This window comes from Perna viridis, chromosome 3 (genome assembly GCF_037379345.1).
Source record: "Perna viridis isolate PV_CMFRI_1.1 ecotype Kerala chromosome 3, ASM3737934v1, whole genome shotgun sequence".
Lineage (NCBI taxonomy): Eukaryota > Metazoa > Mollusca > Bivalvia > Mytilida > Mytilidae > Perna > Perna viridis.
The window spans coordinates 205348-219706 of NC_142447.1; the positions used below are offsets into that span (position 1 = coordinate 205348).

At 32.3% G+C, this 14359-nt stretch overlaps 1 protein-coding gene and 1 pseudogene across 2 annotated transcripts in view; both read right to left on the minus strand.

Annotated features, from left to right (window-relative positions):
* LOC148620548 (cell adhesion molecule 1-like) overlaps positions 1-8000 on the minus strand; it is a 34948-nt gene extending 26948 nt beyond the window's left edge. For both annotated transcript variants that reach the window (XM_088574183.1, XM_088574182.1), the window contains exon 1: positions 7493-8000. In XM_088574183.1, coding sequence (XP_088430309.1) covers positions 7493-7589 — 97 coding nt within the window. In that variant the 5' untranslated portion in view covers positions 7590-8000. The remainder of the gene's footprint in view (positions 1-7492) is intronic.
* On the minus strand, positions 43-3713 carry LOC148620549 (uncharacterized; annotated as a pseudogene).
* Positions 8001-14359: the final 6359 nt, after the last annotated feature.

Consider the following 14359-nt stretch of genomic DNA (forward strand, 5'->3'; position numbering starts at 1 on the left):
CAGTAAATACTTAATTCATACTTAAAATTTGAAGATGTTGTTACACACTTGTGTATATATGATGCAGTAAATAAACTCAATCATGAGGATTATAAGTAGCTAAAGTTTTTTGTGCATTTTTGATCGCAGAATCTGAAGTTTTGATATATCTACAATAAGTATCTGAGGACCATCGACCCAAAAGCTTAATTAGATGGTTCTCAACACAGACCCTGCCTGCAGTTGATGCGGCCCCAATGCGGAATGAATGACCATTATAACATGTAGAATCATAGCCTAAAATGTCCATGGTATGTTTTAACATATTTAAAAAGCAAGATCTTGAAATAACATTTCCATATATATTTACAAACAATGGAGTGTCTAGAGATGGATTATTTTGTAGCCTTTTCTTCATATACATACAACATATTTTATGAGGACATATATCCTTGCCTGTCTCGAACAATTTTATTGTCACACCTTGTCTAAAGGATCTGTTTTGGAAATTTTGAGTTTAAGATGTCCACAATCAGTCAGAATTATCAAATCTGAAACACATAAATGAAATGCTGGATCAAAAATCTCAGCACTATCTACTGTAAACTCGCCACATCTTAAAAACCCAAAAAATGCTATTGTACACATGGCTTCAAGCAATAAAGTTTCATAGCTACTTCCTTGACGCAGCCATAGACAAACTTTTTCTAAAATATCAAAAGTGATAGGATATCTAGGCTTAGAAGTAATTGATTGAGTCCGTTTGACACCATTGATAATTGTCTTAAGGCGTCTGAGTTCAAGAACATTAGGATATCCAATATTTAATTCTAAACACTTAAACCTAATGCCACATAAATAAGACTTTATAGTGCTATAACTTATCAGTAGTTTACTAGTACAATAAGCTACGAAAAGTAGTAGGGTTTCTTCATCAACTTTTATACTGGAATACTCTGGTACTATAAAAGCTACAACCCCCCTTCCAAAGCACATGTTGAGGTGGAGGCACTGTGCATGATAGGCTCTGAGCCTCTGGCGCAAGTTGGCGGAATCTGTACATCTGCAAACGAGACAAAGCATCTGCTATTGAATTGTATGTACCTGGCACATGTTTAGACATGAAAGTAAAGTTATATTGAGCGGCAACTAAAGTGAGTCGTCTCATTAAGAGCATAATGTGTTGTGATTTTGATCTGCCTTTCTTTAGGATAGCTACTGTAGCCTCATTATCACACATAAACACTATTCTTTGTGTTTGCCACAAATGCCCCCACAAGATGGCAGCCACTACTATGGGGTACAGTTCCTTGAAAGCTATTGAGCAGGTACTGTCCTCCGCTAATACATCTAAAAACATTGATGGCCATGCTTCAGAAAACCACAACCCTTTGTAATATCCTCCAAAACCTATAGTTCCTGAAGCATCTGTATATAGACACAAGTCATCAGATGAAATACTTTCCACATTATAAAACTTGCTGACACCATTCCAATTACATAAAAAATAACGCCATATTCTAATGTCTTCTCGGCACTCTTTATTTATCTTAACATAATGATGTAAAGCTCGAACAGTAGTTGACAATTTAATTAAATGTGACACAAAAGCTCTGCCAGGAATTACAACACGGGACGCAAAATTAAGATGACCAAGCAGTTGTAAGAGTTCCCGTTTTGTGCAGGATTTCTTGCACGAAAATTCGGTTAAAAAGGCAGTAACACGTAGTAGTTTCTCACGTGGTAGCCTAGCCTGCATTAAACTAGAATCCAAGATAATGCCTAATTATTCCATAACAGTATCTGGGCCAGTTGTCTTATGCTTAGCCATAGGAACATTAAGTCTACCACATATTGTATACAAAAGGTCCATGTTTCTTTGACTACATTTTTTAAGATGCTCAAAAGTAATAAAATCATCAAGAAGATGTAAAATAAACTGAATATCATATTTGTTCTCAGCTATCCAACAAATTGCTTGTGAAAGCATGTCAAAAATCTTTGGTGATGAGCGACAGCCAAAGGCAAGTTTAGTATAGTAATAATAACTATCTCTCCATTTAAGACAAAACATATGCCACTGAGAAGGAACAATCGGTATAAGTTTAAACGCATCAGAAATGTCCGTTTTACACATTGATGTATTCCTACCTAAGTTTTGTATTATTTTAATAGCATCATCTATACGAACATAAGACAAAGAGCATTGTTCCTTATCAATCATGTCATTTACACTTTGATGTGTGTCGTCCTCTACTATTTCTGGTTGTGTAATTGCTGAACGTAGATTTTTACACTCTTTACTAGGTACATCTACATCCGATATTAAGGTGTCAAAGCCATAAACAAAGCCATTACATAAGTAGTTAACAAAGTCCCTATCTGAATGTTTTAGCAGTTCCTGTTGCAAAACACTAACATGAACAGGGGTGTCAACTTTGGTATGTAAAGTACATGTAGCTAGTCACTTGCTGGTGGTGGCAAATTCGGTATGGTTTTGTTTTTGTGATTTTCTCTTGGTACAAGAAGAAGAACCGTGATTGTTAGAGAAGCACACAAAACATAAATGTGAATATGAACACTGTTGCCTGTTACATTTATTGTCATTTAAATTGTTACAAATTTCTTGATCGTTAAACATTATCCTTTTCCGGCCATAACGGTCACTATCCTTCACACTCACATTTGCCTTTAATTTTGGAGGGATATTAGTTGGATTTTATGTCCCTAGCTGAGGACAGAAAGATGTAAGATGCATATTAGATGAACAATAAGAGCATGTGTTAACCCTTGCATTGCCTGTTTCCATACTCAATAGTGATGTGTCCTTAATGGACCAATCTACCTTGATGTTAAAATCTTTAAAAGCTGCCGCTGCGCGGGCGGAAAACTGACAATGGTAATTATACAATTTTGGACCATACACATTGAAAATATCGATTATGTTGGCTTCATACTTGTCTAATTCTATGCGCCTTTGAGGAAATTTGATGCACATTACCCTTTTAAATTTGTCAAAGGCGGTGATAAACTCACTAATTGTAAGCACTTTATGTAATCGTGTATCCTCATGACCTGACATATTGAGTGTGATTGACCCCTGTTCCTGTATGTAAGTTTTATCCTGTTCAATACGGGGGATTAACAAACTTGCAAGATTAATGTCTTTGCCTTCCCAAATACGCTTTTTAAGGATTTCAGGCACCACATCTAAGTGGGGAATACATTCAGATGGGCCTCCAATTTCAGAGTTTGGAAAGCGATACCCACCCACCATGTGTTAAAGGCTGCTGACTGTTTGTCGTTTCAGTGGAATTTCCATTCCTAAAAGCTGCCAACGCCGTGGACAAATTGTTCTGGTCTCCACTGATTTGAGAGTTCTTATCATTATGAATTAATTTCATCACTGTCTGTTGAAGACCTAGCATAGTTTGTTGTATCGTCTGCATAGAGTTTAACATACCAATCACAATGTTGTTGTTCATGGGCGCCGCCATATTGGATGACGTATTTGCGACAACATTCAGATCTCTACGCGAGCTTCTTTGGACCGCATCACTGCTATTATCCAACGCTAAAGTTGATAAATTTACCGAACTGTCAGAAGGAATATCAGTAGTTTCAACCTCCCTCGCTTCCTTTTCAGAATTCGGCGAATTGTCATTATTAATTTCTGTACACACTTGAACGTTTGTACTATTTATACTATTTGTTGAAATGTTTCTTCGCGCCATTGTGATAACTCTAAAACGGATATCTTAATTTGTACATACCATCCATCAGCAGTGTTATAATTACAAGTGTCAACATCGAACAAAACTGATTTGCTACATACACAAAGGTTGAAATATCGTTAGTTATGTATCGAATCGAAACGTTTGGAAAAATTTGTTGCGAACTGAGTAACTTGCAGCCATACGCAACTATCAATGACGTAATGCTAAAATAACAACCAATCACATTCTAAGCATATGCTTACTATAAATATCCTCGTAGAGACAGTTAGCTCATAAACCTGCCTTATCTATATAAGCCTTAAGGCTCGGAAAAGATTTTTTAATTACCTAACACGGTTTTGCACAAAAAAGTTTATCTCCCTTTTTTCAATGAATTTCAGTGAATTCAAAATGCTTTCTAGGTAATTTTTTCTTTAACCGTTCCAGTTATACAAACACCAACATTTAACTTTCAGAAAGGAGGCATCTGTGACATGAAAGGGATGAGCATTTTTATAACAAAATAGGTCATTTGCAACCGACTGTCTGGTTTTTTCATTTACACCCTCTTAATGAAATATAACTATTGAATAAAAAATGTCTTTTTTTTTTTCGAAAAATGAATTAAACAGTGAGCAAAAATAAATAAAAGAAAGAGGTATAACGATTGTTTTACAACAAATACCATCATGATGAAACATTTATCTACAATTATTTAAATGTGGTAAAATGTGGACAATGCAACGTTTGATGGTAACAACAATCCCACATTTTTTCCTTGATAACTATCAAAGTAATTATCCCTGTTCATTTGCTACACGTATATGTCCTAGACACGCAATAATTTCGGAGTTAACTTAAAGGCACATCCCAGTCGTGCAGTTGTGCATAAGACACGTCGCAATCGCGGGTTTGTATATAAGATACGTCGCAAATGTAAGGTTGTGAATAGACAATTCACACTCATGGGATCGATATTTCATACACACCACCTTCGTGCAATTGGGTATTGGGATTGTTACAATCGTTTTTGTAGCAACACCACAAGACTCTTGTATGCTGCAGCAACTGCATAAAACTGGTATCCTGTAGCAACACAATAAGCATGTGGTTTTCTAATCCCTAAGTAGCGATAATACAACACTGGTATTATAATAACTATGGAGCAACAACAGAAAACTGGTATTATATAGCAACCACACAAAACAGTTGTACCCGGATACCTATCTTGAAATAACCCATATATAGCAACCACAAAAAACTGTGGTATTCTGTAGCAACTACACAAAATTGTGGTATTCTGACGCCTATCCCAGAATAACCCATAACAACGGTATTTTGTTTTCTATGTGGAAAACACACAACATTGTGGTATTTTGACCTTGGTTCCCTTGATTACTCTTTCAAAATAACACACAAATGTGGTCTAAAACAAGACAAAACCGTCGCGTTATGATGCTTACATAGCAAGAACACAAAATTATGGTATTCTGATGTCTTTCTGGAAACAATCAAAACTGTGGTAGTCTGATGCCTTTCTAGAAACAATCCGAAACTGTTGTATTCTAATGCTTTTCTAGAAAAAATCCAAAACTTTTTTATTCTGATGCCTTTCTAGAAGAAATCCAAAACTTTGGTATTCTGGTGCCTATCTGGAAACAAACCAAAACTGTGGTATTCTGATGCCTCTCTAAAAACTAGACAACACCGTGGTATTCGGTAGCAACAACAAAAAGCTGTTATAATCCTGAGTTATAATTTGATACCTTCTGTAATTATAAATGACTTCTCAAATCGATCAGGTAGGATTTGTCTACTCGAACGTAAGAATCGTCATTCGTATAATTTTATGTAGTGTCCATTGATTAATCATCTGTATATCATTGATTTAATCTAATCTTATATATCATTCATCCTCATCAATTATCAATGTTAAAAAATCAATGCGAACAAATTTCCCTTTTTTATCAGATCCTCTTATCACTGGATAAAAAAATCTGGGTTTAACAACTAAGAATGTGAAATGCTTGAACGTAATCACAGTAACTTTTCATACTTCAATAGGAATTTATAGGTACAATAAAACATACACAACAGCTTGATAAAGACGTGTTTCAAATATGTCATAAGAACTTGTTTTAACTTATTAACAACAACCTTTTCTTACATAGAGAATAATGAATTTGTAAACGGTACCCACGTTTAAAAGGTAAAACAACTAACTAAATACAAATAAAATATGAATAAAACGTAAAAACAAATTGACTAACGTGAGCCTAACAGAATTTGAGACCATACAGTCGTTGTACTCACATGCTTACAACTCTATTATATATTTGTAAATTTCAATGTAGAATAAAACTCATTGACTTTCCTGAATATTAACTGCCATAAACAATACTTGGTGCGTTCACATATTGGCTACATAAACAATATGACAAGAGCTCAATAAATACTAATTAATTTCTTGCTAAGTGTTGTTTTTGGGACTCCTACACAAAATGTATTTACTGCCAACTCATCTTTTTTATAATAATAGTCGAGTCGTATTTTTTATACCAAATTAATACATTTTGCTGCCAAATATTAATTTTCCATGAATTTCTATATTGATTTTGACTACCTCAACTATTATTAGAGAGTATAACATCTGGTTATAAACTTGATTCAGCCTTTATTCTTATATTCATTTTGTTGTTTTCCTCATTCGAATGTAGTAATTCATTTATAAAAAGATTAATTTTCAATTAAATGAAAGATGTATAACGATTGTCTTACAAAATAAATGTCACCATGATTAAACATTGAACATATTTAAAACTATGGACAATACGATGTGAGATGAAAATTAGTGACCACATTTCTGCTTTGACTACTGTAAAGTAATACTGTAAAGTAATATTATTTTTCTTCGGCTAAATGTTGCAGGAACTGAACATAAAGACACATCTCAATCATTGAATTGAATACTTACACATGTCCCCTTTGTTGTATCGTATATTAGGACAACAACACTCATGGAATAGTGTATCAGATACTTCTCAATTATGGGATTGAGAACTTACACATGACCTCTTCGTTGGAATATGTATTAAGACCGCTATATATTTAACACATCGAAATTTAGGAATTGATAATATTGTCACGCAACCTTTTCAAAAATGTGTATTAAAAACGTTTCAATCGTGGAAGCGTGTATTAAACACATCAAAATCATGGGATTGAGATTTTCGACAAATCAACTTCGTTAGATTGTGAATCATGTAATTGTGTATAAAACACCACGCAATCATGGGATTGAGAATTTTAACACGTCATTATCGTGTGATTGTGTATTAGGCACCGTCAAATAATTGTTTGAAATGTAACAATCATATGTATACATTAGACATTTTGAATTTGGATTGTTTATTTTGCATGTTGTAATCGTGAAATCGCGTATTCGGCACGTTTGCATCGACTATGTATCAAGTATGTCGCGATCGACGGATTATTTATTGTAAGGCATGCCGCAATATTTCAATATTACAGTATATACGGCCCATTGCAAAAGGATACTCACGACATTTTTATAGCATTTTCTTTTCAATTTCAGATGTCAAAGAAAATAACCTTTCAATACTTCAATACCTTTAAATGTATCATTTATATGCTTAAGGTAAACAATGTCGCAAATGTTGAGGCTAAATTGTGTTTACTATGCAAAAATCAAATATGTTTTAATTCTTGTATGAATAAAGCTTAAAACTAGGAAGATGCAATTACACATACTAAAAAAGTATAACCTTCTAACTTACCATAACAACAGAGAAGTGCTAGAAGAAATACGTCATAACAGATCCTTTTTGACACTACATTTCCAATACCGTGAAACTGTATTATATTCCTTTTCATGATTGTAAAAACAATTTAGCTTATCCAAAACTAGAACATTACATTTCGCCTTCTTAAATGAACTCCGTGAAGAAATGTGAGTTATACTGATATTTGTCTAAACAATAGATAAGTTAATGTCACATATACAACTAAACGTACTTGCTTGCGTACCAGTAGGTAACACAGGTAAACACACTGTTTATTTTCCTGATTCTTTTTGCTTTAAGTATACGCATATCATAATCCTAATTCTGTTTCAAATATCATACATTTAAAAGAAGCACTAGTTTTCATTAGAAGCAAAACTAAAGATGTTTTATATATTATTCTATCTGTTGTATCCACAAGATTTAAATCTGTTTTTGATAACCAAGCAAAGGTACCCGGAATATGGAAGATCGATGGCTAACTCTCTCCAGAAGTAATAGCTTTGATTAGTATGTTGAAAATCTTTCCTGCAGGAATATTCCAATACTTTGCGTAAATATATCAGCACTCAGGCCGCGTCTTAATTAAGCTTTATGTTTCTAGTTTTCCGTTAGTAGTGCATTTTATAGCGTAAGGCGTCTTTGTGAGAAATCATGTTATATCGTAATATTAATGGCGCATGTATTATTTCCAAAATAACTTTACTAGAATTTAAATTAAGAGTACATTACTTGAAGCTTGATTCGTAACAACGTACCTCATGAGGCTTGGAAGGGTTTTCAACTGTTAAATGACCGTATTACTGGATATTCATTAGTCTTCAGTAAAAGTACAATGAAATGAATACTAGCATGCATAGCATAATGTTCGTAAACTCACTTATAAAAAAACAATATGTACTTTTTGTCCAATTTTGAAAATAAAACAAAATCGTGAAGAATCATAACTTGGAAATATGTCGTTTCTTTATTTCACTCTATGAAATCAATTAAGGTAAAAAAAAAGATAAAATCCAATTTGTTAAGCACGTAATTACGTTCATCAGATTTCCTAAAGTTAGTGTATTAATCTTGATAGACACATTAATCGTATGGACTTAACTATAAATCTCTCGCTGATAAGTGCGCTGTATTGTTTGTAAAGTCAAATCGTATTTTTATTTTTTAAAAATCTGTGATTTATTAACCTTTTATAAAGGAGAAATGTTTCAAATATATTAAAACTTAATTTCAATATCAAGACTGTTGCTAACTTATTTTATTGTATCAAAATATGATATTACCTATGATACGTATATAACTGATATCACTCAAATATATTTATAAATTGTAAAATCAAACGATATTTTAAACTTTAAAGGACATGAATAACAAAAAAGTCCCTGTTTTAGGTCCAGCCCATTACGGTTATAACAGAAAAAAGAATTAAATAAGTGCAGCTCTTAAATGGTATGAACGTCTTATTTACCATCTATTCATACCATATTCTCCATTGTTCCCATCCCTTTTTTCCATATACCCCCAATAAGCCCCACAGAATTATTTTTCTAAAATTTACATTATCAGAATGAATTTTAAATGCTTCATTTCTTAAACATTTAAACTATTATTTCTCATTAAATTTACTTTATTTTTCATATAAATTAATACGTTTAAATCCGATGTTTCCATCCTCCCCACTCAAAATCCCTATCCCAACTTGACTTTTTATAAGCAACTCGGCTGGTGTTTATGTTAGATAAAACCCAGAAGTTAACTTACATACCGTCTGGAAATCACGACTGGAGTGGAGAAGTAATGTTTTTGTCCAGTATAACTTATAAAACAATAAATTAATTAGTAGCACAGATTGACGCTGCTTACCATGTGTGTTATAAATATCAAGAGTAATTGAATTGTTGTTTATAGATAAATAAACAATCGAGGTCAGTACAACATGACTAGCAGTCGAACATGTATTTATTAATGATTTAACAGTTTGGGCAAAATTCTATATTTTATTATCGGGTAGTGAGACCTTCGTCCTATGATCAGAAACATGTTCCACCCAACAGCCATACCTCACGGAGGTATGCGCCACTCATGCTGCTCATCAACTATCCTGCACTTAACATGATTTACATATTCATTGAGATATTATTACGTGATGTACTCCGCATTGGACCTAGACTTGATGCATTGCTCTGAGGCACAGGTCGAAAACCAATACAGCTAGCCGAGAGCCAATAACTCGGCCAATGCATAAATTATCGCGTAGCAAAATCATGGTAAACTAAAATCAATATTTCTTTGAAATATTACTAAGCAATCACTAATAAAATTGTTGTCATATGCAAAGCACTTTCCGGTAACACACGGATTTCCGCAAATCATTATGATATTATAAAATAATGAACGTCTCTAAAAAATATGATATTAAGTGAAAAAGTAGAACTATTTGATTATGTTTGCTACACTAAATGGACCACATTTTTTTCCTGCGATTTCAACCTTTTGAAAATAATAAAATAAAACAAAAGTAAAAAGTAACAACTGTAAACGTATCTTTTCATATAATATTCAAACCTTGTCTATTTTAAACAAAGAAAACAATTTTGCTTTTGTCAACTAGAATATGAATTTTCAGGCTTCTGGTTCAGTTACGAAAGTGAATAAATAACAAAATTCAATTTATAACCCGTTTTCCAAAGTATGGTTAAATTAATTAGCGCAAGTAGATAACTTTCCGATCTTGACAAACTAGTTATCAGAACAGTTCACGTGATCATATTCACGTGGTTCGAGCTTCTCATTGAAACCATGTGGTTCTAACGTAAAGTAAATGTTACATATTTTCTAACTTCATATGTTGTGCATGGCTTCAAATGCATCGCTAAATTTGGTAGGTTATATATATTTAAAGCTTGGTAGAAAGAGAACAAAATGCGAAGTTGTAAATGTATAATACATGTAATAGTTTACGTAGTCTTATCTTTTGTTTTGATTTATTTATTTAATTCATAAGAGAAATATTCTGTTATTTGAATTTGTATATATTCCATAGAATATTAGGTTCTTCTTTAGTTAACCTTATAATTAAAACAAACTATTTTGTTGTCATCGTTTACTAAAATGGCAGTAAAATTAGCACAAATATTTATTAATAAAATTAAAAGTTACAGATGTGTTTTATCCGGTTATAAACGATATTGATAGACATTAAAATGCATGCATTTCTATCTTAGGTATAATTTATTGACAAGATTACCATCAGAGACCTGTTTCATATCCATAATATTGACTATCTTGCCATTTCCAATTCTCGTTATCGTTCTCAACATGATGAAGATTGTCAGTGTACCTATGGGTAACGATATGATTCTTAATGTAGCTTATTTGCCAGTAGATAGATGACATATAATTGAATAGAGTGACAATAAGTGCAACATTGATGGTCCTTAATGGCTTTTACTTCGTGTAAACATCTCACTTGGCTTGTTGACCACATATAGAAATTACAACATTTCCCTTTACATATTCTATTTTTTTTTATCTGTTATTGAACTTTTTTTTGTCTCGTGGTTTTTATCACTTGATGGTTCGAATTCTTTATTTGTTTTATTTAGTTTTTAAGTTCTTATTTTATATATGTTTTATTCTACAGACCTATTTGTAACAGTCCCAGATCTTTACATTTCCATAACCTGTCTAATTATATAGCTTATATGGACAGCTCATATTTCATATACATTGTGTTCATATCAGAGCGTGACTATTTAAAAGAGGACTTATTTTGTTTTGTTTTGTTTTGTTTTTTGTTTTTTTGTTGTTTGTTTTTTGTTTTGTTTTTTGTTTGTTTTTTGTTTTGTTTTTGTTTTTGTTTTTGATTTTTGTTTTTGTTTTTTGTTTTTTGTTTTTGGTTTTTGGTCTTATATCAAGTATTTTGTGAAGGATAATGTATGTTTTTATTGCTACACTAGATTGATTGAGAGTCCAACAAATAAAAAGTATCACTGCAGTGTTACAATAATTACAAATAGATTACGATCTGCTATTGTTTCGTTTTAAAAGTATTAAGCTTTATACTCTTTAAGTGCACAATTTAATATTTAATGTTGATTAGAACAAAAAAGAGGTTACTATAATCGAAAATTATATAAAATCAATTTGCTTCTGTAATTGGGTATGAAATAATGATAACAATAAACTTCCGAACACTAATACGACCCATAACCAAGTCAAATCCTAAATAAATCTGACAAAATAGATATTCCATCAACGGAATAACTGGTACTGCAATGGGCTTGACTTGGTACGTGCATTAAAATCTAGGTTGTACAGTGAATATAACGTTGGTGATTGAATAGCAGTTGGATATATCATTGTCGGTAAATCAGTAGTCATATCAGTACAAAGAATAATTTAGAAAAAAATGATTATTTTTCAATCAAGACCTAATATCTGACAAAAAGACTTTGGAAAGATATTTCCTCAAACACCTGAATTAAGAAACACTATACTTGATGGCCACTGTCGTCAAATTCGAAATGTAGTTTAAAAAAAGGTGCTGAACAAGATCAGGAGCACAATCATTGTTCATTTGGAATACCAGCTTGTTGTTGAAAAATACTTCCTCCAATTAGTATATACAAAAATTAATCCGGAATAGTAAAACGAAAAGTAGGTGTCGCATACAAAAAATTAGGCAGAAAGTCGTTAGAAGCGTTTGAAAAACATCACAACGCAATGTCGCAAAAAAAAACAACAACTTGTTATTTGTGGACGATTTTGCAAAACTCTCTGCTAGGTTGGCTTATCTATTGGTAAAGCATAACATAGATGTCACAGCGGTACGAGTTCGAGTCCCGCGGAGGGAACGACCAAAAATTTGCATCGCAAATTTGACAGTTCTGACATCGTTGGGAAATTTTCAGACCTTTCTTTACGTTTACATATCTTCCTTGTATCAATTTGATCCGATGGAGCAGTGTAGCGAATAGAATCGAATAGAAAATTCCAAACGATGTTAGAACTGTCAAATTTGCAAAGCAATTTTTTGTCGTTCCCTCCGCGGGACTCGAACTTGTACCGCTGTGGCAACACCGCCTGCACAAAGTCTAAGTCTGTGGAGGGAACGAAAAAAATTAAACGTTCATCATTTAATCATTTAACGTGTAGTTTTTTTTTTTTTATCTCATTATTATTATTATTATTATTACTGGTCATTTCATGTTCATTGTTGTCCTTATCTATTTATATTGTCTAGTTCGTATTCTTGGATTATTTTCTTTTTTATTACCGTTTGAATCCTGTTTCTCTTGATTACTCTTGAAAACATTGCTTAAATTTGGTTCGCTTTTAACAAATGAAAATACTGCTTCTAGACTTATACTTTATTTTTGTAAATAATACTTTCATTATAAAATACGTTTAATTCACGTAATGCTGAATGTAAAAAAGCGGAAACCGTTTATCGGTAGTTTAAATTACCGAAAGAAATGGAAATTAGGATTCGAACATGAATACATTATTTTGCAAAGTTTTATCTGAAATTAAACATTTATTGAAACCTCTGAGTTATTGATTTTTATTTGCCACGTAAACCACAAGGCAGTTATTATGCGGAGCCATTCCATTAAGACAATCAAAAGCATTGTTTTTGTATTGTTTAATGGGGCTAATATCATCTTGTCACTTTCTTGGTTCCTCTGTAAATGTGACTTGATATAAGAAAATAAACTGAGGAATCAATTATTATTGATTGATAGCTATCAGGAGAATTGTTGGTCTGAAGGTTGTGCGAATATATTTCTATTTTCTATTTATTAAAAAGGCTAATGAATAAGATTGGAATGGTGCCAAGTTTTCAATAAAATAAGCAACATATTATACGTCTGTTTCTGTACTAAAACAAGTACTTGTCAAATAAACCCATATATCACTGATGGAGCAGCACTGGAACAAGATAAAAAAATCATAGAGTAATTTGTGCTTTACAATATAGAGGACACTGTGTATGTTATCGGTGGATACTTTTTTATGTTTATAAACATGCATATGTATTTATATTTTCATTTCAATAAATATACTATCATTAATGTGAGGGTGATGGCGGAAGCGACAATCAGACGGGCATATCGATCGTCCTATAGGGAAAAGAGTAGTATTTAATTCCCTGCATTAGGTTGACTAATCGTGTACCCTATTCAGATGAAAGGAAGAAGAACTTTGAAAGAACAGATTGGTATACTGACAAAGTTTGTAATGATGATTTTTCTCTCTCAGATTCTTGAAGGATTAAAGTTTTAATAAAAATTAAGTTTATTTTTGTATCCTTCAAAATGCAGTCTATGAAATTTCAAAAAGACTGCATATTACAGATGAGTGCGGAACCAAAAAAATGCAAAACTTCCGGTACCTTGAAACTTTTGATGCTGATTTAAAAAAGATGGTCAACCTCTATTCCCATGGTGATTTTTTAATCTCTAGATGAAAGTATTACAACAGAAAATGGATTTCGAGTCCTAGTTTTAATAAGAAATTACTGAAAAAAAAACTTGAAAAGGTTAGTATTATCGGCTATAGGAAAATAAATAGTACCATTTTGCCTATACAGAATATAAGATGTAATACTATGATTGTAAAACAAAATTATACGTAAGTTTTGATGGTAAGATTTTTTACGCTCGGAATAATTTGCAATGCAGCCTTTTAGCATTCAGTAAATTGGTCAAGAGATAATTTTTTTTTTTAAATTGTCATGGCACACACAAAACTTTAGTAAAAGAGAATCCTCATGTGCTTTTACTTAAATACTATTGATAAATAACCAGCAATGTAGAAACAATAATGGAATTAAGAATGTAACATGTTTTTAAAAGC